The sequence below is a fragment of the Podarcis muralis genome, chromosome 1, assembly GCF_964188315.1.
Source record: "Podarcis muralis chromosome 1, rPodMur119.hap1.1, whole genome shotgun sequence".
In the NCBI taxonomy this organism is placed as follows: domain Eukaryota; kingdom Metazoa; phylum Chordata; class Lepidosauria; order Squamata; family Lacertidae; genus Podarcis; species Podarcis muralis.
In genome coordinates, this window is record NC_135655.1 from 129,831,691 (window position 1) to 129,856,031 (window position 24,341).

Below are 24,341 nucleotides of genomic sequence, written 5' to 3' on the forward strand. Positions count from 1 at the left end.
CTGTTCTCCTTTAAGGATAGATAGGAGAATGAGAGAACCGCCTAGCAGTTGGCATAGCAGCCCTGTGAAAAATGCGAGGTAGTGATGTGGCACTGCATGTTTGTGACTCTTTCCCCATAGCAGTAGAAACTTGCCAGATACGCAGACCATCAGAGGCGTGGCAAGCCCTCCTGGTGGACAGGGTGTTGCTGAAGGCTCCTGTTAACTTCTTAATGTACATTTCACACACGGGAATTTCCACATTGTAAGAATCGCCATACTTACAGTTTGAAGAACACAACAGTAACTAAGGAGTAATCGCACGAAACAAGTACACTTTGTTAATTCGACGTAATTGAGTCATGGTAAAGCTGGAGTTGAAAATGCATTTGTTTAATATTTGCTTAAATGGTAAAATTTGGAATGAATAACTGTCCTTGAGGCTGCAGTTCTCAGACGTACTTCTGAGGAGACGTGCTCCCTTTACGTGAAAGATTGCTGAAAACCGGGTTTTCTTGTGCTTTGAATAGGAACGTCTCAATGAATTTGATGACCGATGTCTCTCAGTTGTTGCAAACACTTTGCAAGGAATGGAAAAGTCCAAGAATGTGGAAGCTCTTCAAGTTGGATTGCAGTAAGGAAAAAAAAAATACATTGACTTCTAATAGGCATCATGCTTGTAATTGATAATAATTACAAAAACCTTGCTGTAAGGTCACCAGTATATGGATCACACTGGCCAAGCCATCCCTGTCCAGGAAAGGGCATAGCTGACATACCAAGCAAGTTTTGGAATTCCCTCCTTGTCACAGAGCTCACCTGGGCCTCTAATGACAGTAATGGATCCAGGCTACATAACTGTTCTTTCTTTAACTTACAGTGTGTGATATGATCAGGTGGCGATGCCTGGGAACAGATAAGGCAAGCACAATACCCGTCCCCCACTTAAGATCAGTAATGTGTTTTTTCTCTCTTAATGTTTCAGAAACAAAATGATTCCTTTCTGATGGAGAGTATATGACATCGAAAATGCCACATTCATATATTGCCATTTTTAAAAGGCATTTCCTCTTAAATCCAAGGAAACTGTCTTGGTTCTAAGCCTGTGTCTGTCATCCTTAATGGACTGGACGAGAGTGAGCAAATTGAAATTTAATCCAGACATGACAGAGGTGCCCTTGGTCAGTCGGAAGGCCAAACAGGGAATTCAGCCTGTGCTGGATGGGGTAACACTCCCTTTGAAGACGCAGGTTTGCGCTTTGGGCAGGCTCCTGGATTCAGCTCTGAGCATGGATGCTCCAGGTCTCTTTGGTGGCCAGGAGTGCATTCACACAGTTGAAGCGAATGCTCTGGCTGCGACCGTTCCTTGAGATGTTGATTTGGTCATGGTGACACACGCCTTAGTTACATCCCATTTGGATGACTGTAAAGCACTCTATGTAGGGCTGCCTTTGAAAAGTGCTCATAAATTTCAGCTGGCTCAAAGAGCTGCAGCCAGATTGTTGAATGGGGCTGGTTACAGGGAACATACAACTCCCTTGTTATAACAGCAGCACTGGCTGCTAATTGTTTCTGGGCACAATTCAAAGTGCGGGTTACAACCTATAAAGCCCTCTATGTTTTAAGTCTAGGCTATCTGAAAGATTGTATTCTCCCAGTTTCTATAGTCTTTGGGCGATTTCCCACTCCTATGTTTTTAGATGCTTTTACAGTGGTGCCTCGCAAGACGAAATTAATTCGTTCCGCAAGTCTCTTCGTCTTGCGGTTTTTTCGTCTTGCGATGCACGGTTTCCCATAGGAATGCATTGAAAATCAATTTCTTCGCTCCCGACCCCCAGCATTTTAAAACCTTCCCGGGACACGGGGAGATTTTAAAATGCTGGGGGTCGGCAGCGCTTCCCTCCCGACCCCCAGCATTTTAAAATCTCCTCGGGACAGAGACTTCTCTGCTGTCCCTTGGAGATTTTAAAATGCTGGGGTCGGCAGCGAACGCTTCGCTCCTGACCCCCAGCATTTTAAAACCTCCCCTGGACACGGGGAGATTTTAAAATGCTGGGGGTCGGCAGCGCTTCCCTCCCGACCCCCAGCATTTTAAAATCTCCTCGGGACAGAGACTTCTCTGCTGTCCCTTGGAGATTTTAAAATGCTGGGGGTCGGCAGCGAACGCTTCGCTCCCGCCCGCCAGCATTTTAAGATCGCCCGGGGCAGGCGGGGGGAAGGCAGGCGGGGGGAGCAAAGACTTTTGCCCCCCGCCGGCCTTCAGAAGAGGTCCTCTTCTGAAGGCCGGCTGTGGGCGAAAGTCTTTGCTCCCGACCGCCAGCATTTCCCTATGGGCTTTCGTCTTGCGATGCAAGCCCATAGGGAAATTCGTCTTGCGAAGCGCCTCCAAAACAGAAAACCCTTTCGTCTTGCGGGTTTTCCGTCTTGCGAGGCATTCGTCTTGCGGGGTACCACTGTATTTTGTCTGTGGGACACGGGTGGCGCTGTGGGTTAAACCACAGAGCCTAGGACTTGCCGATCAGAAGGTCGGCGGTTCGAATCCCCGTGACGGGGTGAGCTCCCATTGCTTGGTCCTTGCTCCTGCCAACCTAGCAGTTCGAAAGCACGACAAAAGTACAAGTAGATAAATAGGTACCGCTCTGGCGGGAAGGTAAACGGCGTTTCCGTGTGCTGCTCTGGTTCGCCAGAAGCGGCTTAGTCATGCTGGCCACATGACCCGGAAGCTGTACGCCGGCTCCCTCGGCCAGTAAAGTGAGATGAGCGCCACAACCCCAGAGTCGGCCACAACTGGAACTAATGGTCAGGGGTCCCTTTATCTTTACTATTTTGTCTGTAAGCCGTCTTGAGTCCCTGTCACAAGATAAAGGCAGGGTGGAAATAAGTTGTTGTTGTTGTTGTTAACTGTCCTGTGTGCTTCTGCCCATGTCACGTTCTTTTTCTAAGCTGATTGAATCCCTTGCTCTTTTTTAAAAAAACAGATTACTGGTGGAGCAGAGAATCCCCAAAATCTCAAATGTGCTTATGTTGCAAAACATGATGAAGGGTCTTGGGAAGGATGCACCACTCAAGCTTAAGACAAAACTGGAGGTAAAAAATGGGAGTTATTTATTCAGTGAATCCAGGTATAGGGCCATAACCGTTGCTGCAGCTCTGCTTGCATAATGGACTTCCTCTGTGCAAGAGAGCTTCCTCTTCCACTCCTGTCCCCTCCAGCCAGCTTACATCCTCAAAACCCATGCCAGAGGGTTGGGAGACCAACTGGGAAAGATTTTGGGGGCGCACGGGGGGAGAGGAAATGGAAATGCTGTTTCACAAGCAAACCACCACTGGCACAGCATTAGGTAAAGGAAGAGGTATGTAAGTCATTCTACGACTAGAAGCTTGTATTAGAAGCAGTCCCCAATATGATTCCCACACAGCCACACCCTGCAGACCACAACACATTTCAACAATGGAGGAAAAGGCTTCCATTGTTCCGAGGGTTTTGAGAGTGGTATCATGTAATATAAATAATCCATTTATTTCATATCATATTAACTCTTGTAATGGCAGCTGCACAATAGAAGCAAATGCAATATTGCCCGAAGCTCTTTTTCAACCATTTTGAAAGAAAGCAACACATTCTTTCTCTCTCAATGTAGAAAGAAAGGGGAAAACTGATAAGTAATTGGATATACAGTGGTACCTTGGGTTACAGATGCTTCATGTTACATACGCTTCAGGTTACAGACTCCGCTAACCCAGAAATAGTACCTCGGGTTAAGAACTTTGCTTCAGAATGAGAACAGAAATCGTGCTCCGGCGGCACAGTGGCTTCAGGTTAAGAACAGTTTCAGGTTAAGAACAGACCTCCGGAATGAATTAAGTACTTAACCGGAGGTACCACTATAGATATCTGTTCCTTTTAAAAAAAAAAAAAATATTTTTATTGGTTTTTTCACAATTTTATACATTATAACTTAACCATTTCAAACATTAAAACACAAGGTTCTTTTGAATCTTTGGACCCCCTTCCCTCCCTCCATGGGTTCCATGTTTAAGATTAAATTTGCTGCTTCTTTTACCCTTATCCATCTATTAGATATCCACAATTATAATAAGCAATTCCACATTACAAGGGTCTTTACATCCCTGCTAATAATTTTAACCATTTACAGTGGTCTTTAAATAAATTCAAATCAAATATCCTTTATTAGGCATAGCAACCCACACATTATCAAACAAACACCGTATACAAATTGTGCATATTAGGACATTGATATTTCTGTCTCATTCAAATCTGTTTTCTTTCAGAACAAGATTTTGTATCACATAGACCAAGTTACTGTCCCAAATGCTCAGCACATGTTCACCTTGCTGGCTGAAATGAATTACCGCTCTGTTCCAATCCTGAATGCCTGCAGTAACAAAATAATAGGTAAGTCAGAAAGAATGTAAGAATTTTTGTCTTTTTATAAAGAAAAAATCTTGCTTTAAACTAAAGGAGGACAACAGTTTAATAAGAAAGTATGGAGAGCAGAGCCATCTGCCAAGGAACGCAAAAAGAAGAGAGAAACAGGGATTTGGAATAGTCAAAGGAGAACTGTTCTCTGCAACTTTGCATGTAGTTATACTCTGCTTGAATCTGTCCAGTTGCCATGGTTTGAGAGGGTTGGTCCAGAATAATATGGACCAGGATCCAAGGAACTATGCAGCTAATTCTGTGAGTCCAAGTGTGTGGTGGGTGTGGCTCAATTTACTTTGTAACTGCAGCCCCCACTATCACATGACAAGCAGAATTTGCAGCCGAGGAATGTTTTAAGAACTGTTTGTTGTCTGGCATGGCTTCCGCTGTTCAAAGGAGGAATATCAAAAAACTCCTGCATTAATTCTGGTCCCTTTTATTATCTTAAGCAGCTCCTTGGTTCCATTAACTTTATGTTTTTCTGTGATTTTAGCTGACATTTCTTTTAACAAATGAAATACATACTTCCATCTCAAGGGTTACTTCAATGCAGTTACTGGAATTTCCATTTTTATTTTTGTGTGTGTATCAGAGAATATCCCTGGAACTCCCTTCCGGCGTCTGCTGAATATTTTGAGGTCTTGCAAAGACCTCCTGTACCGCAACAGCAAGCTTTTTTCTGCAATAGCGGATTATGCAGCATCCGTCTTCTATATGTGGGACACAAAGCAGGTAAACTTTTGGATAACAATATTAATTTGCACATTTCTGGCATTTTAAATAGAAAATTGATGTCAATATGGAGCTGGCTGTAGACTTCAGTAGTTGTAGTTCTCAAACTGCATTCATTCAAGTGTTACCGTCTCAGCATTTTGATTTACATGTAATGCTAAGGCATGGTTTATTAAACTGGTTTATTGGATTGTCCAAACCTGACCCAGCAGCTTAACCATGGTTTATTAACCACGAAGAAGCTTATAAACCTTGATTTGCATTAGCTGTGGTTTTTGTTAGGGACGAGGGTGGCGCTGTGGGTTAAACCACAGAGTCTAGGACTTGCCGATCAGAAGGTTGGTTTGAATCCCTGTGATGGGGTGAGCTCCCATTACTCGGTCCCTGCTCCTGCCAACCTAGCAGTTCAAAAGCACATCAAAGTGCAAGTAGATAAATAGGTACCACTCTGGCGGGAAGGTAAACGGCATTTCCGTGTGCTGCTCCAGTTCGCCAGAAGCGGCTTAGTCATGCTGGCCACATGACCCGGAAGCTGTACGCCGGCTCCCTCGGCCAATAAAGCGAGATGATCGCCGCAACCCCAGAGTCGGTCACGACTGGACCTAATGGTCAGGGGTCCCTTTACCTTTACCTTTTTTGTTACCTGCAAACATGGCCGATATCTGCTGGGATAATCTAACTCTGAAGATAATCCAACTCTGAATAATGAGGCCCAGACACCAGATGCACCAGGGCAGCCTGACAGTAATCCAATTCATTGCAATAATCTAGTCCAGAAGAAGAAGAAGAAGAAGAGTTTGGATTTGATATCCCGCCTTTCACTCCCTTTAAGGAGTCTCAAAGCGGCTAACATTCTCCTTTCCCTTCCTCCCCCACAACAAACACTCTGTGAGGTGAATGGGGCTGAGAGACTTCAGAGAAGTGTGACTGGCCCAAGGTCACCCAGCAGCTGCATGTGGAGGAGCGGGGAATTGAACCCGGTTCCCCAGATTACAAGACTACCGCTCTTAACCACTACACCACACTGGCTCCAGATTGTGTTTACTGGCAATGCTGTTTTGCGGAGCAATCCTAACCCTTGATCCGCCTGCTTCTGTGAGTGAGGCATCAGCAGGAAAGCCCTGCCAGCAAGGCGTGCCCCAGTGTACCCACCCAAGAGGCAGGTGGGCTTAAGCTACCTCCCGTGGTCTTGCTGACAGCAGTAGCCTGTGGAAACCCACCAACATGAGGCATGACTGGGCCACCACGTGATCTGCTGGATCCGTCTTAAGAGGGCAGCGTGCGCAATCCTGGCCTCTCTGCTGTGTCAGCTAGGGTGCTGGTGTGACAAAGGGACCTTTCCCCCTTGCTCCACCCGGCAACCTGTCCTGGCCAGTGTGAGCACCTCTGCCAACTGGAATTAGGATTGCACCTTTAATCTGATGTTCCAAAATGAAGGGGGGGGGGTGTCTAAAATTAGATACAGGGGGCACAGCAGAGGAGGTGGTGGGAAATTAAGGAAGCCATAAGCTGGGCATTTGTTTCAGTTACACATATTTCAGCTGAATATAGTTTTATATTAAGAAAAGTCTTCAGCCCAGTTGTCTCAGTAGCGCACTTGATATATGCATATTATGCTGACTTCTCTTTTAATTTCAGGTAGTCCTGTTTCTTTCTGCCTTTGAGAATGTTGGCTTTCGACCCGTTGATCTGATGGATGCGTTTGCTGAGAAAGTGACGTCCGATCCTGAATGCTTAAGCATGAGGGATCTTGTGACCGTTCTGCGAGCCTATTCTTCTCTCAACCACACCCCCAAAAGCCAAAATCAGGAGTAGGTTCTGGCTTAGAACGTTTATTATTGTGTTACATGGTAGCTAATGGAGAAATTTAGCCCAGATAGCAATATCACCATTTGCCACAGAATTAACCTATCCAATTCTTCAAATGTGATGGGCTTTGGCATGATGGCTTTGGGTTCCTTCCAGATATTTTGGGCTAAGACCATTGGCTGTACCTATAACCAATCACAGCCAGGAATGGAACCTTCATATGAATCAGCTCTGTGTGGATTTTAGTGGCCGTTCAGGAATGGCTGAGGGTGCCTCTGGTGTACAAAACTGTATTTCCTGTGATTGATACATAAAATTAAAGGCATATAGGACTGTCTGCATCTTAGAAGTGTCTACATTGTCATGGTACTATCACATCACATAAAAAGATGCAATTAGGGTGACTTGACTGCATAAACAAAATTTGGGACCTGGTTAATATTAAAACAGAAGCCCCCACTCTAGTACAGGGCAAACCAAGTCACAAATATATAAGATGGGACAGGCTGTGAAAACTAAGTTGCTCTTTGTACACTGGAATCAGTGGGGAGATTGCATTTCCATTAGAAAACAGGAACTTGTATCTATCAGATGAAAACTCTTTGTGTGTCTGTGTGTAGCATCTGTGTCTCGTCAGCCAGTCATATTTATTAATTACATAGCTGTAATATCTGTAGTGAGGCAGAGTATATTGTTAATTAAATCATGAATTTGTGCTTGACAGTATTCTTTTCTCACATTTTGAAGGTTCCTTGAGGCACTGAATAGTGTCTTAGATAAGTATCTCCCCAAGATCTCCAACGTGGACTTACTGAAAGCTGTGTATTCGTTCTGCATCTTAGGATACTTCCCCCAATCTGCACTTAAGCAGCTTCTACTAGATGAAATACTCCACAGTCTGGTAGCAACAGGTCAGATATTCATCTCGACTCATATGCTTCCTCAAATGACAGCTGACGCCACAGCTTTAGATTGTGTATGAATTGTGTTATTTGTTTGCAAAATCAATACTGTGTTTAAAGGTAAAGGTACCCCTGCCCGTACGGGCCAGTCGTGTCCGACTCTGGGGTTGTGCGCCCATCTCACTCAAGAGGCCGGGGGCCAGCGCTGTCCGGAGACACTTCCGGGTCACGTGGCCAGCGTGACGAAGCTGCAGCTGGCGAGCCAGCACCAGTGCAGCGCACGGAAACGCCGTTACCTTCCCGCTATAAAGCGGTACCTATTTATCTACTTGCACTTAAGGGTGCTTTCGAACTGCTAGGTGGGCAGGAGCTGGGACCGAACGACGGGAGCACACCCCGCCGCGGGGATTCGAACCACCGACCATGCGATCGGCAAGTCCTAGGCGCTGAGGTTTTACCCACAGCGCCACCCGCGTCCCTATACTGTGTTTAGAGTTCCTTAAATTAGTCCTATATTTAAAAAGTGCATTAAATGCTCATCTTCGCTTTCAGCAGAAAACAACTGCTTATAGTGGTTTGGTGTACAGTTTTCAGTTTTCTTCCTTGTCCCCACGTAAGAAACAAGGAAAGTTCAGGTGCTTTCGAACTGCTAGGTTGGCAGGTGCTGGGACCGAGCGACGGGAGTGCACCCAGCCGCGGGGATTCGAACCGCCGACCTTTCGATCGGCAAGCCCTAGGCGCTGAGGCTTTTATCCACAGCGCCACCCGCGGCCCCATGCATCCCCTGTAGGGCATTAGAGCAGATTTATTTCAATGAAGTCATGTAAAAATATTAAACTACTGTTCATCAAGACTTTTCCTGCTACAGAAGAACTGTATGTTAAGGTTGTTTGAAAATATTGCTGTTCCTTTTGTTTTCTCCAGATGGCCAGAATATAGAGCAGAATGAAGTAATGTTGCATACCATAAATGCTTGTTTAGAACTCGATGGGAATTGTATCACTAAGCCAGCAGCCTTATCGGTGAAGGAACTACCATCAACCCCTACTTTTAGTTTTCCTGACGTTAAGGAGGTTCTGCTTTCACTGTTGGGAGATGAAAGTCTGTTTCGAGCAAACGTACCAGTGATTCACGGTTTCTCTCTAGGTATGGGAGAGCGCATTACGGTTACTGCCTTTATAAAATAATGGCAATTTGTGGAAAACCAAGGAGGGCAAAGTGGGAAGAGAGGAGCAATGAGCACAAAGAGGCACTTGGCTTGAGCAGAAATTTACCAGTAGCATCTTTGTTGTGATCTGCGGTTGCATGATTAAAGCAGTTTGTTGTCCTAGCACAACAAATCTAACAAAGAATCTTGACTTCTTGCAATCTGGAAAGTGACCAGGAAATGTAAAGTGTGGCATGAAATGAATGTTTGATGGGAAGACAAGTAAACACCACACAAGATAATCAGCATGAATGTTATCGTCTCTCCACAAACAGATTAAATAATTTAGTTAGATAATTTAACCACCACATTTGCGCATGCAAATCAGGATGAATGCTGGTCATCTGGTGGGGAGAGCTCTACGCGGGGCTGCGCTTGAAGCTGTCCCAGAAACTCCAGCGGGTGCAGAATGATGCAGCGAGGCTCCTCACGGGGTCCCTGCCATGGGAGCATATTCACCCAGTGCTTTTCAAGCTGCACTGGCTCCCAGTGGAGTACAGGGTCAGTTTTAAGGTGCTGCTTTTGACCTTTAAAGCCTTCACGGCCTAGGACCCTCGTACCTACGGGACCGCCTCTCCTGGTATGCCCCACGGAGAGCCTCAAGGTCCATAAATAACAACCCCCTAGAGGTCCCGGGCCCTAAGGAAGTTAGATTAGCTTCAACCAGTGCATAGGCGCCGACACCATGGGGCCTGAGGGGGCTTGAGCCCCCTCAAAAAAATTTTTGGGGGGGCTCAGCCCCCCCAATAATCTCGGGCGCCCTTCCAGCAGAGCGCCGCCGCCGTCCCCCGCCTCCTCCCCACCTGCTCCCTCGCCAGCCAGCCAGCCAGCCGCGCGCCCTAGTCGGAGAGCCCCGGCCGTCCCCCGCGAGATTAGGGAATCCCCGGGGGCGGGGGCTCCTGCCTCGCTGCTTCGCAGCACCACCGCCACTGCCAAGGCACTGCCGGGGGGAATTTCCTTCCTCCTGGCGCAGCCCCCGCGAGAACAGGGGAATCCCGGCCGGCCACACCTCCCAGCCAGCCGATTGGCTGGCTGGGGGGCGTGGCTTGCCCTATTTAGGGCCGGAGCCACTTTATTTGCATATTCATGAGCTTATTTATTATTCATGAGCTTTCCCGGGCCCCCCCAATATTTTTTATAAGTCCGCGTCCCTGAACCAGTGCCAGGGCCTTTTCAGCACTGGCTCCGGCCTGGTGGAACGCTCTGTCTCATGAGACCAGGGCCCTGCAGGATCTGATTTCTTTCCGCAGGGCCTGTAAGACAGAGTTGTTCCTCCTGGCCTTTGGCTTGGAGCCAATTTGATTCCCTCCCTCCCTCTCTTTCTTTTTTCTTTTCCTTCTCCTCCTGCAATGAGGCTACATTTTAATATTTTAATGTTCCATTATTTTAATGTTGTATTTTATTTTTGTTTTTAAGTTGTAATCATTCTTCTTGTTTTTATTATTGCTTGTAAGCCGCTCTGAGCCCGGCCTTGGCTTGGGAGGGCGGGGTATAAATAAAAAATTATTATTATTATTATTATTACTTCTGCTGATTTCAGTGGGCCAGAAAGAGAGGAGCTGAGGTCTTTCTGGAAATGGTGCCTTCTCATCTGGAAGCTCTTGCCCTTTGCCAAATCCCCCCTGAGTGTGGGTCCAGCTGAGATTCCTACATTGCAGGGGGTTGGACTGAATGACCCTTTGGGTCCCTTCCAGCAGTACAGTTCTTTGATTCCTTTCTCAGCAGTGAGAGAAATTAGTGTTGCGCATGCCAAGATGCCGTTTTATCCATTTGTGCACCTTTCATTTCTGGGTAAAACCATGGCATTGGAAATAAATGCCTGTGTTGCACCTGGCACAAATTAACGCCACTCCCATGGTCTGAGGAAAATATCCAGCGTGTGCTGGATTGTGGCTCACATCTGCAATTCCCATTTCTTTCCATTTAAACCTGCCTTTCCCCAGGCTGCTGCAAGAGTTGTACTTGCCTTTATTAGTGGCTGTAAAAATTTATAGCCCTGATAATATATATTTGGTATAACTGTTACTAAAACACTAGTGTTTGCACATTTTCTTTTTACTGCACATTTCTGAATAGAGTGCAATCTTGTAACAGTTTATTTTATAAGAATGTAATATTTTCCCTTTTTTCAGATTTTGAAATCTTAATGGATGCAGAGAAGGGAATAGTGATACCAAATGCTGAAGTGACAGATATGTCTGACATTCAAAGGTACCTTTAGCTTGAGTAGAGGGTTTCTTTCCATTTTTATTTCATGGGCTTTTTCCAGCCTCAACTGTTTAGCTTTCTTAATCTTCAAAGACATGAAAAGTTAGTTTATTTGGGTGGGTGGTCCATATATTTTAGTGAAGAGGTTAGTCAGAATGTGCTGGAAACATAATTTCAATGGAGAGCTATAACAAACACTTTGCCTTATTTTCTGGCCTATTTGTATTACAAATGTATTTACTAACTAGATCACAGGCACTTGCTCACCTCATAGTTTGTGGCAAGGAATTTGATAACTAAAACAAAAATGTGAGGCTTTGACAACCCCCCAGTGGAGACTCTCAAGAGTGCCTTGCGAGTCAGAAATGGCGACGTGTTTTTTTAAAAGAAAATAAGCGTCAATGTAATTGTCACCGAACACGCATGCATAGGGGCCTTCTGCCCCATGATCCTTGCTTCAGTACACTGTTAGCTGCAATGTCCTTCAGACTAGTGCAGCCAAGTTCATGACTTTTGTAGACATCATTACTGCTTCTCTTGGTTATAGGATAGCCGTGGTGTGTGCCCCTGCGTCCGCGCTCTGTTTTGCGTCCAAACATCCCCGAGGCAGGTTGGCCATGAGGATGAGACACCTGCGTCTTCTGGGCTATCGCGTGATTCTGGTAAGGGAAGCCACAATGCTGCTCCATCAGAAAATTTGGAACTCTGTTAATTTTAGTAGTCTTGAGCAGGTTGTTAAGAAAAATTTGAAAACAAAACAAGATACGGGTGACATTCCAGGCCCCCGTGTGTATACACCAAATCACATAAAATGGGGAACACCCTGTGTGTCTACTGAGAAAATCCCACTGTCTCTCCAGCTCGTGCAGAGACCCTCCCCAGATCCTGAAGGCTCCTGCCCTTAACTGTGCAAGCCCAGGCGCCCTCTTTGGGCCCTGGGCACTGTCTCGTGAGTCAGAGGCCTATTGAGGCTGCAAAGCTAACACACAGGGAACCTTCCCAGCACGTCAGCTGAGCTGGTCAACCAAGTGCCTCTGTCCTTCTGGTTTATTTCCCCTAATATTTGCACTGCTGACAGGCAGCAAAGTGGCTGAGGCTGCTGCGCTACCCCGGATGTCAGCTGTTAGCCAGGGAGGCTGAGCAGTTCATCAAAGCCCTGCTGCCCCTCCGGCTTGTGAGGAGACTCTCCGCGGAGCCCAAAGAGGACGTCTGCTTTGGGCTCCAGGGAGGGTCTCCTCGTGAGCCAGGAGGGCTCTTGAAGGTGTTCCCCATTTCTGGGTACTTGGCACCATGTATGTGTGTGGTCGTGAGCAAACAGAATGCAAGCAAGTGAGGAGCTGCTTGTATTAATCTGTGTCTCTGGATAAAAGCACTTTTATTTTTAATACCCGAACGCCTGTATTCACAGGCTTTGCATAAACTTCACAATAAAAAGGCAAATTATTTATAGTCGTTTGGAACGTGCCTTGAATATATATATTAATTGATATATTAATTCTTGAACTTTGGAAACGTGGGCATACACATGCAGACGATTATGCTGTTTGTGGAGCAATCCAAGCCCCTTTTCTACCACACTGGTGGGGTTCCTCTGCCCAGCTCAGCTCTACTGGTAAAGGAGCTCTGCTGCAGTCACCAAGGGCATGGGTGGGCAGATGGTGATTTCTCTACTGGTAAATAGCCAGCGAAAGCTTCTGCAATGAAGCCTGGTGCTGGCAAAGAAAAGAATGGGGCTGGTGTGAATGGCAGGGCTGTGGATGCAACAGTGGCTCTGGCCGGCCACTCCCTGGTGGGAGATTAGGATTCCTGCTTTATTCTTTATAAATCACCTAAAATGTGCAGGTCTTTTGTAATTCGGATGAAAACTGACATGATTTCATTCTTCCTTTTTTTCTGTTCAGGTTCATTACCAGGAATTCCAGAAACTGAAGAAAGACGAGGCAGTTGAGTTCTTAAAGGGAGAAATATTTTCAACAGAGGCACACTTGGATTCTGATTAGAACATCCAGGATCACTGTTTAAATTAATATACCGCATTGCTTTTTTCCTTTTTGCATTTTAAGAAAATAAATGAATAAGATTCCCTCATTGCCTGTCCTTGCCTTAGAATTCTGTTGACTCTGATTTGTTATAGACCGAGGAAGGATGAATTTCTTTGCCTCTGGTAGTATTTATCACTTTTGAGTCCTCGCTGTTTAGCGAAGACAGATTCTTCTCATTACCATCCCCAGGTATATTTACCTGAGACTAGTTTTGATGCATCTTCATGCTGTGATATGCAGTTTCACCTTTCTCTCCCTGCCTTCCCCATTTTTTGAAGCCACCTTTGCAGTGAGCAAGATAATATGCAGGATATTTCTTCGGATGATTACTCCCTAGCCAATTATTCCGATCATAGGGGACAGAAACACTGGTTTCCTTGCTACGTGGGGCTACCTTTGAAGGTGACCCGGAAACTACAACTAATCCAGAATGTGGCAGCTAGACTGGTGACTGGGAGCGGCCGCCGAGACCATATAACACCGGTCTTGAAAGACCTACATTGGCTCCCAGTACGTTTCCGAGCGCAATTCAAAGTGTTGGTGCTGACCTTTAAAGCCCTAAACGGCCTCGGTCCAGTATATCTGAAGGAGCGTCTCCTCCCCCATCGTTCTGCCCGAACACTGAGGTCCAGCTCCGAGGGCCTTCTGGCAGATCCCTCGCTGCGAGAAGCCAAGTTACAGGGAACCAGGCAGAGGGCCTTCTCGGTAGTGGCGCCCGCCATGTGGAACGCCCTCCCATCAGATGTCAAAGCGATAAACATCTACCTGACATTCAGAAGACATCTAAAGGCAGCCCTGTTCAGGGAAGTTTTTAATGTATGATATTTTAGTGTATCTTTCATCTTTGTTGGAAGCCGCCCAGAGTGGCTGGGGAAACACAGCCAGATGGGTGGGGTACAAATAATAAATTATTATTGTTGTTGTTGTTGTTGTTGGAATTACTGCTGAATGATCAAAGTAACTAGTCTGGTTTTTCAACACAGGGGAGGGCGGGGGGGGGAGGATTAGGTAAATACTTATAGTCTAGTAGGGGTTTCAGCAATGAAATAAAACCACGTGTATTATAACAAAGGAAAATAATGCATTCCTGTTAACTGTACTTTGGTACAGAAGTCCTGATACAGAAAATATTTCAGCACAGTGGTCGATTTCTGTCTATAACAGCTTGACTGTAGGCTGGGTTAGGCACACCTGAGCCCGTTGAAATCTGTGGGTTTTAAATATGCTTAATTCCACACAGAACTGCAGTCTTGCATGGCTGCATGGCATCAGACAGCATTCCTAAGCTGATCACAAAAAGCTTTTAGCTCTAGTCACACATTATTTATGTGAACAATGAGCATGTTTTTGCAGCTCTCTCTCTCTCTCTCTCTCTGTGTGTGTGTGTGTGTGTGTGTGTGTGAGAGAGAGAGAGAGAGAGAGAGAGAGAGAGAGAGAGAGAGAGAGATGCATTGCAGTGGCAGCCTCTGCATGTTCATTGCAACTGGCCCACAGTTATCTTGTGTTCATTTAGTTTCTATGCAGCTAAAGGCTTATAGCATTGTGGCACCAGTATTTTGGAGCCCTCTTGGTATTGAAATCAGAGACACACCTGCAAATGTAATATTCTGTTAGCTACTGAAAATGTTTTTGGTTTCGCCATGCATTTTAATTTGGTTCATTTGGTATTTTATAACTTAATGGTTTTAATCTATGCTGCCGTAATATTTTTAATATAATTGGTTTTATATATACTCTTATAAATACATTTTAAAATGTCAGATCTGAAGACCGCATATTCACAACTATACATGAAAGATACACTACACTTTTAGGAACCCTGGGGGGAAAAGATGCTCCATTCATGGATTGGCACAGGAGCTGGCTGAGTGAAGTTTGCACAATAGTACCATCATTGTATTTTCCAATGGGTTACACGAACAGGATATGAAGTGTAGTTTATGTCTATGAATTAGCCCAAAAAGGAATTACCGTATTTTTCGCTCTATAACACGCACCTGACCATAACACGCACGTAGTTTTTAGAGGAGGAAAATCCGTAGGCATGCCACCCATAGGCATTTCCTCCATAACACGCACAGACATTTCCCCTTACTTTCTACGAGGAAAAAAGTGAGTGTTATGGTGCAAAAAATACGGTAGTTCCTTTTTGCTATAGGATCCCTCCTGCAAACAGGATCACTAGAGAGTTTCTGCCTTAAATATTTTCCATAGAAAGGCAGAATATAAATACTGAAATAAATAACAGAAGCCACAGTTTTAAGGCAACTGAACAGAGTTAGCCCACAAGCCCAGTAATCACAGAAGTGTGTCTCTAGATGCGAATAACACGCAAATGAGTGTCAAACCTGCGCTGTATTCCGTGATAGTTCCAGAAGTGGCTTTTACGTCAGGTGAAAGCTCAGCTGTAATGTGGATATAATGTGGAGCTTAACAGCTAGGGGAAAGTCCTACTCCCTGCTGAATTATATGCAGAGCCAATATTGCACTGGATTTAAGTCAACAGGTGGAGACTGAGGGCAGATTGAAGTTGGTGGGGCAGCACCCCATTTGCCTTGGGGACGTTTCCACTCTCGTCCACTACCACAGCATAAACCGGGAGGCGGGCATGTGGTTTCCTAAACCAAAATCAAATTTGCAGAGAGTACTATCACTGTGCCACTTGCAATGAGCTGTGTGTGTATCGGGATGCGCCAATCCTTTAGCTTTTGGCCCCCCCGTGTTTTGCAATGGAACAGCAGTGGATTATTTTCTATTTTTATTAAAGTTTTCTTGGTTTACAAAGGTATGCGCAATGTCTCTTTTTTTTCAAGTTCCATTTTCCATGGGTCAGTTTCATGTGTTGAGACGTTAGGGTTACCTTAGGAAGAAAAGGGGGGGAAGAGGTGAGTGGGGGGGGGGTTGGGAGGCGATGTTTCTCATTTGCTTAATGTATGTGTGGGGTTTTGTGTCGGTGTCCTTTGTGCGGGTTCTCTTTGCTATTCGCTTGTGTTCCTTTGGTGGTGAGAGAGGTTGGGGTTGGCCTAGGGTGTGCTTGCTTGTTTGTGAGTGGCTGTGGTGAACTTTGTTTTCGTGTGTGAGGGGGTGGGTGGGTGTTTTTGAATCAGGTTAGCCATATTGATTTGTATGCTGTTGGTGGATTCTTGCCAGTGTGGTGCCAGTGTGGTGTAGTGGTTAAGAGTGGTAGACTCGTAATCTGGGGAACCGGGTTCATGTCTCCGCTCCTCCATATGCAGCTGCCGGGTGACCTTGGGCCAGTCACACTTCTCTGAAGTCTCTCAGCCCCACTCACCTCACAGAGTGTTTGTTGGGGGGGAGGAAGGGAAAGGAGATTGTTAGCCGCTTTGAGACTCCTTCGGGTAGTGATAAAGCGGGATATCAAATCCAAACTCCTCCTCCTCCTCCTCTTCTTCTTCTTCTTCTTCTTCTTCTTCTTCTTCTTCTTCTTCTTCTTCTTGTCTTTGTCTTGTTGGGCTGTGTATGTGATAAAGGGAAGCCATACCGGGGTGAAGGTATCTTCTTCTATTTGTCCCCGTGTCAGTTTCAGTTTATTGCTTAATTTTTCTAGTCAGGCTGTTTCCCATCCTATTTGGTACCATTGATCCATGCTTACTCCTGACAGGTCTCTCCAGTGTCTGGCTATGGTGTTTCTGGCTGCTGAAAGTAGGTGGGTTATGAGTTCTTTGCAAGGAGGGAGAGACCCTGATTAAAAGTGTGCAAGAACCTTTAAAGACTTTGGACATTGCCCAACCCCCTTAGCCAAAGACCACGGCAAAATCATCATACATACATCATAGGAGGTGGTCTACAGCAGAAATCCTGTCTGCCAGGATACCTGATAATGGTCACTGGTTGCATTACCTGGGCAGCCTGGGCATTCTTTTGTGATGGTTAATACTCTAGTTCAGGGGTCTGCAACCCGCGGCTCTGGAGCCGCGTGTGGCTCTTTTACACCTTTGCCGCGGCTCTGGGGCGGATACTAGCGAGGGGAGGAGGCGCATTGTGCGTCCCGACACTCCCCACTGTGGCGGGCGCTGTACTGGCTGTGACGTCGCATGGGGGCGGTGCGTACGTTAGTCACGCACCGTCCCGACGTCACCTTCCCGCCCGCTGTCAGATCGGAGGGCAGTGGCGCGCATGCTTTAAATGTCGCAATGGTTTTGCGGCTCCCAGGTTTTTTTTTCTTCGGAAACGGGTCCAAGTGGCTCTTTTTGTCTTAAAGGTTGCAGACCCCTGCTCTAGTTCTTGAATCCAGGTCACAGGCTCACCCTAGTCATACACAAATACCCCTTAAGACAGGATTTTTAAGCAAAAAGAATGGGAAAGCTTTCCCCATTTGCCTCCCTTACTGCAGATGAATATTTGGGGTCATTGGGAGAGTCAAAATACTTCAGGATTGCTCTTCTGTCTAGTAAGGCTGTTTCCCATACTATTTGGTACCATTGGTCCATGCTTACTCCTGACAGGCCACTCCAGTGTCTGGCTATGATGTTTCTGGTTGCTGACCTACTCTTGGCAACTAGTGGATTGTTTTCTAAAGCTGCCTGGCAGTATCTCTGGCCCAGTGCAGAGCAAATGGAAGTGGAGAAACAATAAGCTGTTAGCTAGCTGTGATTTTTGCATTGCAGTGTATCATGCAGCCTGTGGCTCCATCCAAAAGCAGAGGCAATGCCCGTATTAAAAAACCAGTCAGGAATTTGGATGACAGCCTGTGTTCTTGCAACATTTTGGCTTTTGCGCTATAAAATCTGCCTTTTGGGGTTATTGGAGCCCAAGCTATCTTCATTTTTGTGCATGAAACATACACACACATAATAATTCCCTCTTGTAAGATGCTTTTTAAGATTACAAAGCCCATATTGCGGTGTCACTAGCAATGAAAGAAGTACAGTCAAAAAAGAGCTGAAGTCTTCAGTTGTTAATAATGCTGTGCAGGCACGTTTTCTGTCAGACTCTGCTGCTTGCGGATTTACAAATGGAATTCCTCCTTCAGGTTTTAAAGTACTTTCCTTGCCGTCTAGCCTTTTGAACACACCCAGAGAAAGTGCTGCTGAATGAGATTTAATGAGATTTGCTTCCCAGTGAGTTTCTGTTCCATTTCCTTGGAGCAGCTCTGTGCTAAAAGGACATGTTTTGTAGGCACTTGTTACAGCCCGTAACATTAGCAAAGATTCCTGCACGGCTGCCAGTTGCATAAAAGAAATTTCCGCGCAACCCCCCAAGAAACCCAGTTGCCATAGCAGCCATGCACTGAGCCTGCTCTGCTGCAAGGTGGAAACTGCGGAAGTGAAACACCTTATCGCCTGCCAGCTTCGTGCGGATGCCATCAGGCAGGCAGCAGATACTGAATATTGTGTCAGAAGCCTGTGGTAGGGAGCCATTTCATTTGAATTCCTTCTTGTCAAGCCTCCGCGTTCCTGCCTTATGCTTAGATCTTCACTGGGATAAGACAGGACTCCGATGCTGCAACCCTCCTTTCAGGATACCTATGGCAGCAAGATATCTGATCTGGGGGGGCGGGGGGGAACAGATATGTTTCCCCGACCTCAAACCCTCCTCTGTTCTTAACTTGGCCATTGTGAAATCTCAAGGGCTGGAGGGGCTGCTTTACTCTGTTCTGGCTGGGTGATAGTTGCAGCCCCTTGTGGGCTGGCTGCCATTCCCAGTTGCTGGGAGTCGTATCCATGTGGAAGATCGCTGGTCGGCCGCATCGCAGGGCAGGATTGCCTGCCATTTGTCCCAGTGTGAACTGCCCAATCATGGGCACCATAGGGGGCAGAGCTTAGCTGGAGGACCAGGACGCACAAGTTTTCATCCTGGTCCGTCGACGACCTATAAAAGCCAACTGCACCCAGCACTCACAGTGTAGTTGGTCGAAGAGCAATCTCTCCTCTGCTTTCACGTGGCACTGTATTTTGAAGAAGAAAAAATGTATTATTATTTTTTTAAAGGGATGTGGATGGCGCTGTGGCCTAAACCACTGAGCCCCTTGGGCTTGCTGATCAGAAGGTCAGCGGTTTGAATCCCCGCGATGGGGTGAGCTCCCATTGCTCTGTCCCAACTCCTGCCAACCTAGCAGTTCAGAAGCACGCCAGCACTAGTAGATAAATAGGTATCGCTGTGGCGGGAAGGTAAACGGCATTTCCATGCGCTCTGGTGTCCCATTGCACCAGAGGTGGTTTAGTCATGCTGGCCACATGACCCGGAAAACTGTCTGTGGACAAACGCCAGCTCCTTTGGGCTGAAAGCAAGATAAGTGCCACACCCCATAGTCGTCTTTGACTGGACTTAACCATCCAGGGGTCCTTTATCTTTTTTTGTTTTTTGCCTTTACTGTATTTGCCTTGTTTTAACCTTGTTCTGCCTCCTTTGCACTCTGCTTGACCTTGCTATGGTTCCCAGTGGTTGCCACATTCAGAGCCAGGAAGGAATTTGCTTGCAAGCTGATTGGGCCCGTTTGCAGATTTTGACTTCCACATAGCAAAATGTCCCAATTTTTGGTGGGTAAGGAATTGGGTGGATTCCTTGTCACCAAGGTCTTGGGTGAATTGGTGCCTGACCTAAGAGCAGGTGCGTACTCAGGGTACCCCATTAGAGGGGTCCAGGCAGAAGTCTCTGTCCAGAAGCCAAGTGTGGGGCAGACTGGCCATAGGGCTCCCAGCGGTGGCCTGAGTATGGCCACCTCGGTACATGGCCATCTTGGGGAAGCCACAATCTGTGGCGCGACCCTGTAAGAAGTTGCAGCCCCCAGTAGGAGGCTAAAATAGAGATACACCCAAGGCCTGAACCCAAGTCCACCTACATCTCTAATCAATAAAGTTATGGTCAATTTTATCCCAGATTGTTTTTCTTTACACCATAGCTATATCCTACACACCAGGGGGGTGGGGAAGTAGTGGCGCTGTAACTGGGACTGCAATCTTCTTGTTGTGTTATAATTGTTGTTTTATGATCAGTACAGTCTTTTTTACCTACTCTGTATTCCTATTATTTTATTGGGTTTCTTCCCTTCACCATAAGGCCCCAGGGCAGGTATCTACAATATAAATATACAATATTAAAATCTGTTAAAACGATTTACAGTCAAAAGCATCAGGTAGGTCCTAAAATATATGCATCTCAGCTGTCAAAGGACTGGGTAAAGAGATTTTAGGAACTTGAAGAATTGTAACAAACAACCTCTGTCATGCACATGGAATATATGTGTTGTTCAAGATTCAAGTGTGCTAATGAGAAAGAGGACCGGACGCGGGTGGCGCTGTGGGTAAAAGCCTCAGCGCCTAGGGCTTGCCGATCGAAAGGTCGGTGGTTCGAATCCCCGCGGTGGGGTGCGCTCCCGTTGCTCGGTCCCAGCGCCTGTCAACCTAGCAGTTCGAAAGCGCCCCCGGATGCAAGTAGATAAATAGGGACCGCTTACTGGCGGGAAGGTAAACGGTGTTTCCGTGTGCTGTGCTAGCTCGCCAGATGCAGCTTTGTCATGCTGGCCACGTGACCCAGAAGTGTCTCCGGACAGCGCTGGCCCCCGGCCTCTTAAGTGAGATGGGCGCACAACCCTAGAGTCTGTCAAGACTGGCCCGTACGGGCAGGGGTACCTTTACCTTTAATGAGAAAGAGAGAGGAAATCTGTATTGTTCAGGGTGGGGGTGCCAGAAAGGTGGATTCAGCAGCCCAACCATTGTATAAATGTTTGTTTATGACGCCTTGGATAGCATTTGAGTTGACATGATGGACATCAGGTCATGCCTGATGGACCATATTTGTATCAGATGCCATTCAAATTCTGTACTGATAGTGCATTTTTAAGTTGCATGCAAATATCCTTTTTTTTTTTTTTGGCAGAAAGTTAAAAATGGTAAATGGACCCCTGACCATTAGGTCCAGTCCTGGCCGACTCTGGGGTTGCAGCGCTCATCTCGCTTTATTGGCCGAGGGAGCCGGCGTCCAGCTTCTGGGTCATGTGGCCAGCATGACTAAGCTGCTTCTGGCAAACCAGAGCAGCGCACGGAAACGCTGTTTACCTTCCCGCCAGAGCGGTACCTATTTATCTACTTGCACTTTGACATGCTTTTGAACTGCTAGGTTGGCAGGAGCAGGGACCGAGTAACGGGAGCTCACCCCGTCGTGGGGATTCGAACTACTGACCTTCTGATCAGCAAGTCCTAGGCTCTGTGGTTTAACCCACAGCACCACCCGCGTCCCTTGGCAGAAAGTTAGCCCTTTCTTATTCTTAACTTTGGACCTGCTTATTTGATTTTTTTGTAGAATTCTGAATTTTTTATGTGTTGCTGTTGGAAAATATTCACCAGGGATCTCTGTAGACGGAACCCAAATCATTCACAAGCAGTGGAATGCATGCAGGCTTGAGAGTTAAAATAAACATTCTGCTAAATTGAACAGATCATGGGCAGATAATTTACACAGAGAATAAATATATTGCCTGGGCGTTGTGCTAATATCCCAGACTTTTCAACTGCTGTCATTTATACTGTGCTTAAATAGTTAATATGCAGTTTTATTGCTCGTGATAAAAACCTATAAAAACTTAAGTGGCTGGTTATCACGCAGTGCATTGCAGTAATCTCTTTTAGACTGGTATAGAATAATAATGGGTTGCTCTTTTACGGGCAAGATGATAGCAATAAGCTTCCATATACATACAAAATTCCACGAGGTTATTACAAGTAAGGCATTAGCAAAAAGGTGTTTTTAACAGAACCACCCAAAGGCTTATTTGAATACATCTGTGGTGCTTTATGCGTTTCTGTTTCTTTAGTGCTTGGACGCTTTTAAGATCTTTATTTACGGTACTCATGTCGCCAGTGGCAGAAAGGATCTTCTAGCAAACCCAAGCCCTGATATTGTTGGGCTCCATCTCCTATCAGCCCCAAACAGAATAGACAATAGTCAGGGATGGTGGCAGTTGTGGCCCAACATCACGGAGGCCACTACATTGGATTGCCCCAGCACAGAGATGTGCAAAGCCTAGAGAGGAGACCAAACTCTGCACCAAGTCATTTAGATTCTGCACGTAAAAAAACAGCCATGTGCCAGTCAAAAGGCAAAATATGAATCATTTCCAGCACATTTTCCTGTTTCCTCCGTACCTAATATTTGTGGTTTTGCACAATGGTACATTTAACCGGAATTAAGATTGCCGGAAGAAATATCAACAACCTCAGATATGCAGATGACACAACCTTGATGGCAGAAAGTGAGGAGGAACTAAAGAACCTTTTAATGAGGGTGAAAGAGGAGAGCGCAAAATATGGTCTGAAGCTCAACATCAAAAAAACGAAGATCATGGCCACTGGTCCCATCACCTCCTGGCAAATAGAAGGGGAAGAAATGCAGGCAGTGAGAGATTTTACTTTCTTGGGCTCCATGATCACTGCAGTTGGTGACAGCAGCCACGAAATTAAAAAATGCCTGCTTCTTGGGACAAAAGCAATGACAATCCCAGACAGCATCTTAAAAAGCAGAGACATCACCTTGCCAACAAAGATCCGTATAATTAAAGCTATGGTTTTCCCAGTAGTGATGTATGGAAGTGAGAGCTGGACCATAAAGAAGGCTGATCGCCAAATAATTGATGCTTTTGAATTATGGTGCTGGAGGAGACTCTTGAGAGTCCCATGGACTGCAAGAAGATCAGACCTATCCATTCTTAAGGAAATCAGCCCTGAGTGCTCATTGGAAGGACAGATCGTGAAGCTGAGGCTCCAATACTTTGGCCACCTCATGAGAAGAGAAGACTCCCTGGAAAAGACCCTGATGTTGGGAAAGATTGAGGACAGAAGGAGAAGGGGACGACAGAGGACGAGATGGTTGGATAGTGTTTTCGAAGCCACAAACATGAGCCTGACCAAACTGCGGGAGGCAGCGGAAGACAGGAGTGCCTGGCGTGCTCTGGTCCATGGGGTCATGAAGAGTCGGACATGACTAAACGACTAAACAACAACAACACATTTGGGGGTGGGGAGAGGTTTTACAATTACATGTAGTTGTGATGATGATGATGATGATAATCCCAAAAGCTACTATGGCTGCGTAGCACATGGCCAAAAATGACAGTGTGGCAACTCCGATTCTGCAACAATGACTGCTCCGCACATTAAACGGGAGGCGCCCTTTGCGTGGTCGCGCACAGCCCCCTGGACCCTATGCGGTTCCCATTAACACAGGCTTGGCTTCGCCTTCCCTGGGTGGGATACCTGGAGGTCTCCACCTACCTCAGACAGTTGCCCAATCCCGCCTGGGGAGGCGTTGCCAAGGTGACCAGGCCAGGTAGGGGGAGCGACCACCCTGCCCACACAATAGGGGGAGGATCTTACCTGGGAATCGTCAGTTGGCTCCAGAGCTTCTCCCACCCTACCCACCCTCAGTTAAGCCTTCTTTTGCAGGTTAGCCTCTTCTCCACAGGTATGCGGGCGCTGCTACGTCAGGGTCGCTGTTGAAGGGCTGGAAAGGAATTTTCCTTTCATTGGCAGGTTTCGTCTTTACCGTAGCAATACATCACAACTTTGGTGGTTTCAGGCCTTGGGCGGAATCCTTTAGTCTATCTTCCCTAAATGGGGGTGGGCTTGAAGCGGTGACCCTCTTCCTCTTTGTGGCAGCGATCACAGGGTTCCCCGTTAAAGGGGTTGTTTTGAGGGGAGGCATTGGCCGTACGCCTAAAGGTTGTCATTGCTCTCCCCTGTGATGGCGGCGAAATGGGGGGTGGGCTCTCTGCTTGAACATACGTTCTCCAGAGCCAGCCCATCCCCCCACACTCTGGATATCCCTGATGTTCCCCAGATCCACAGTGGTGGACTGGGAGGGATAACGCCCAGTGCCTGAGCCAAGGTCTATCTAGATCTGAAACATAATAAAATTGTGGCCAATTTTAATCCCATAGCATGTTGTCTTGAGTCGTTATTCCACTTGGGGGCCGCCCAGGGTTTGGGGGACTCCGTCTGTCCACACAATGAAAGGTGGAGCCTGTAATCCTTATGTGTAAATCCAGAGCAAAATCCCGCCTG

General features: G+C 46.4%; 1 protein-coding gene across 3 annotated transcripts in view; it reads left to right on the forward strand.

Annotated features, from left to right (window-relative positions):
• The window catches only part of FASTKD2 (FAST kinase domains 2), a 16,103-nt gene extending 2,734 nt beyond the window's left edge, over positions 1 to 13,369 (forward strand). For all 3 annotated transcript variants that reach the window (XM_077918442.1, XM_077918447.1, XM_077918445.1), the window contains exons 3-12: positions 510 to 613; positions 2,958 to 3,066; positions 4,273 to 4,396; positions 5,016 to 5,155; positions 6,794 to 6,966; positions 7,712 to 7,875; positions 8,791 to 9,012; positions 11,206 to 11,284; positions 11,829 to 11,943; positions 13,183 to 13,369. In XM_077918442.1, the coding sequence (XP_077774568.1) occupies positions 510 to 613; positions 2,958 to 3,066; positions 4,273 to 4,396; positions 5,016 to 5,155; positions 6,794 to 6,966; positions 7,712 to 7,875; positions 8,791 to 9,012; positions 11,206 to 11,284; positions 11,829 to 11,943; positions 13,183 to 13,281 (1,329 nt within the window). In that variant the 3' untranslated portion in view covers positions 13,282 to 13,369. The remainder of the gene's footprint in view (positions 1 to 509; positions 614 to 2,957; positions 3,067 to 4,272; positions 4,397 to 5,015; positions 5,156 to 6,793; positions 6,967 to 7,711; positions 7,876 to 8,790; positions 9,013 to 11,205; positions 11,285 to 11,828; positions 11,944 to 13,182) is intronic.
• The last annotated feature ends 10,972 nt before the right edge of the window (positions 13,370 to 24,341 follow it).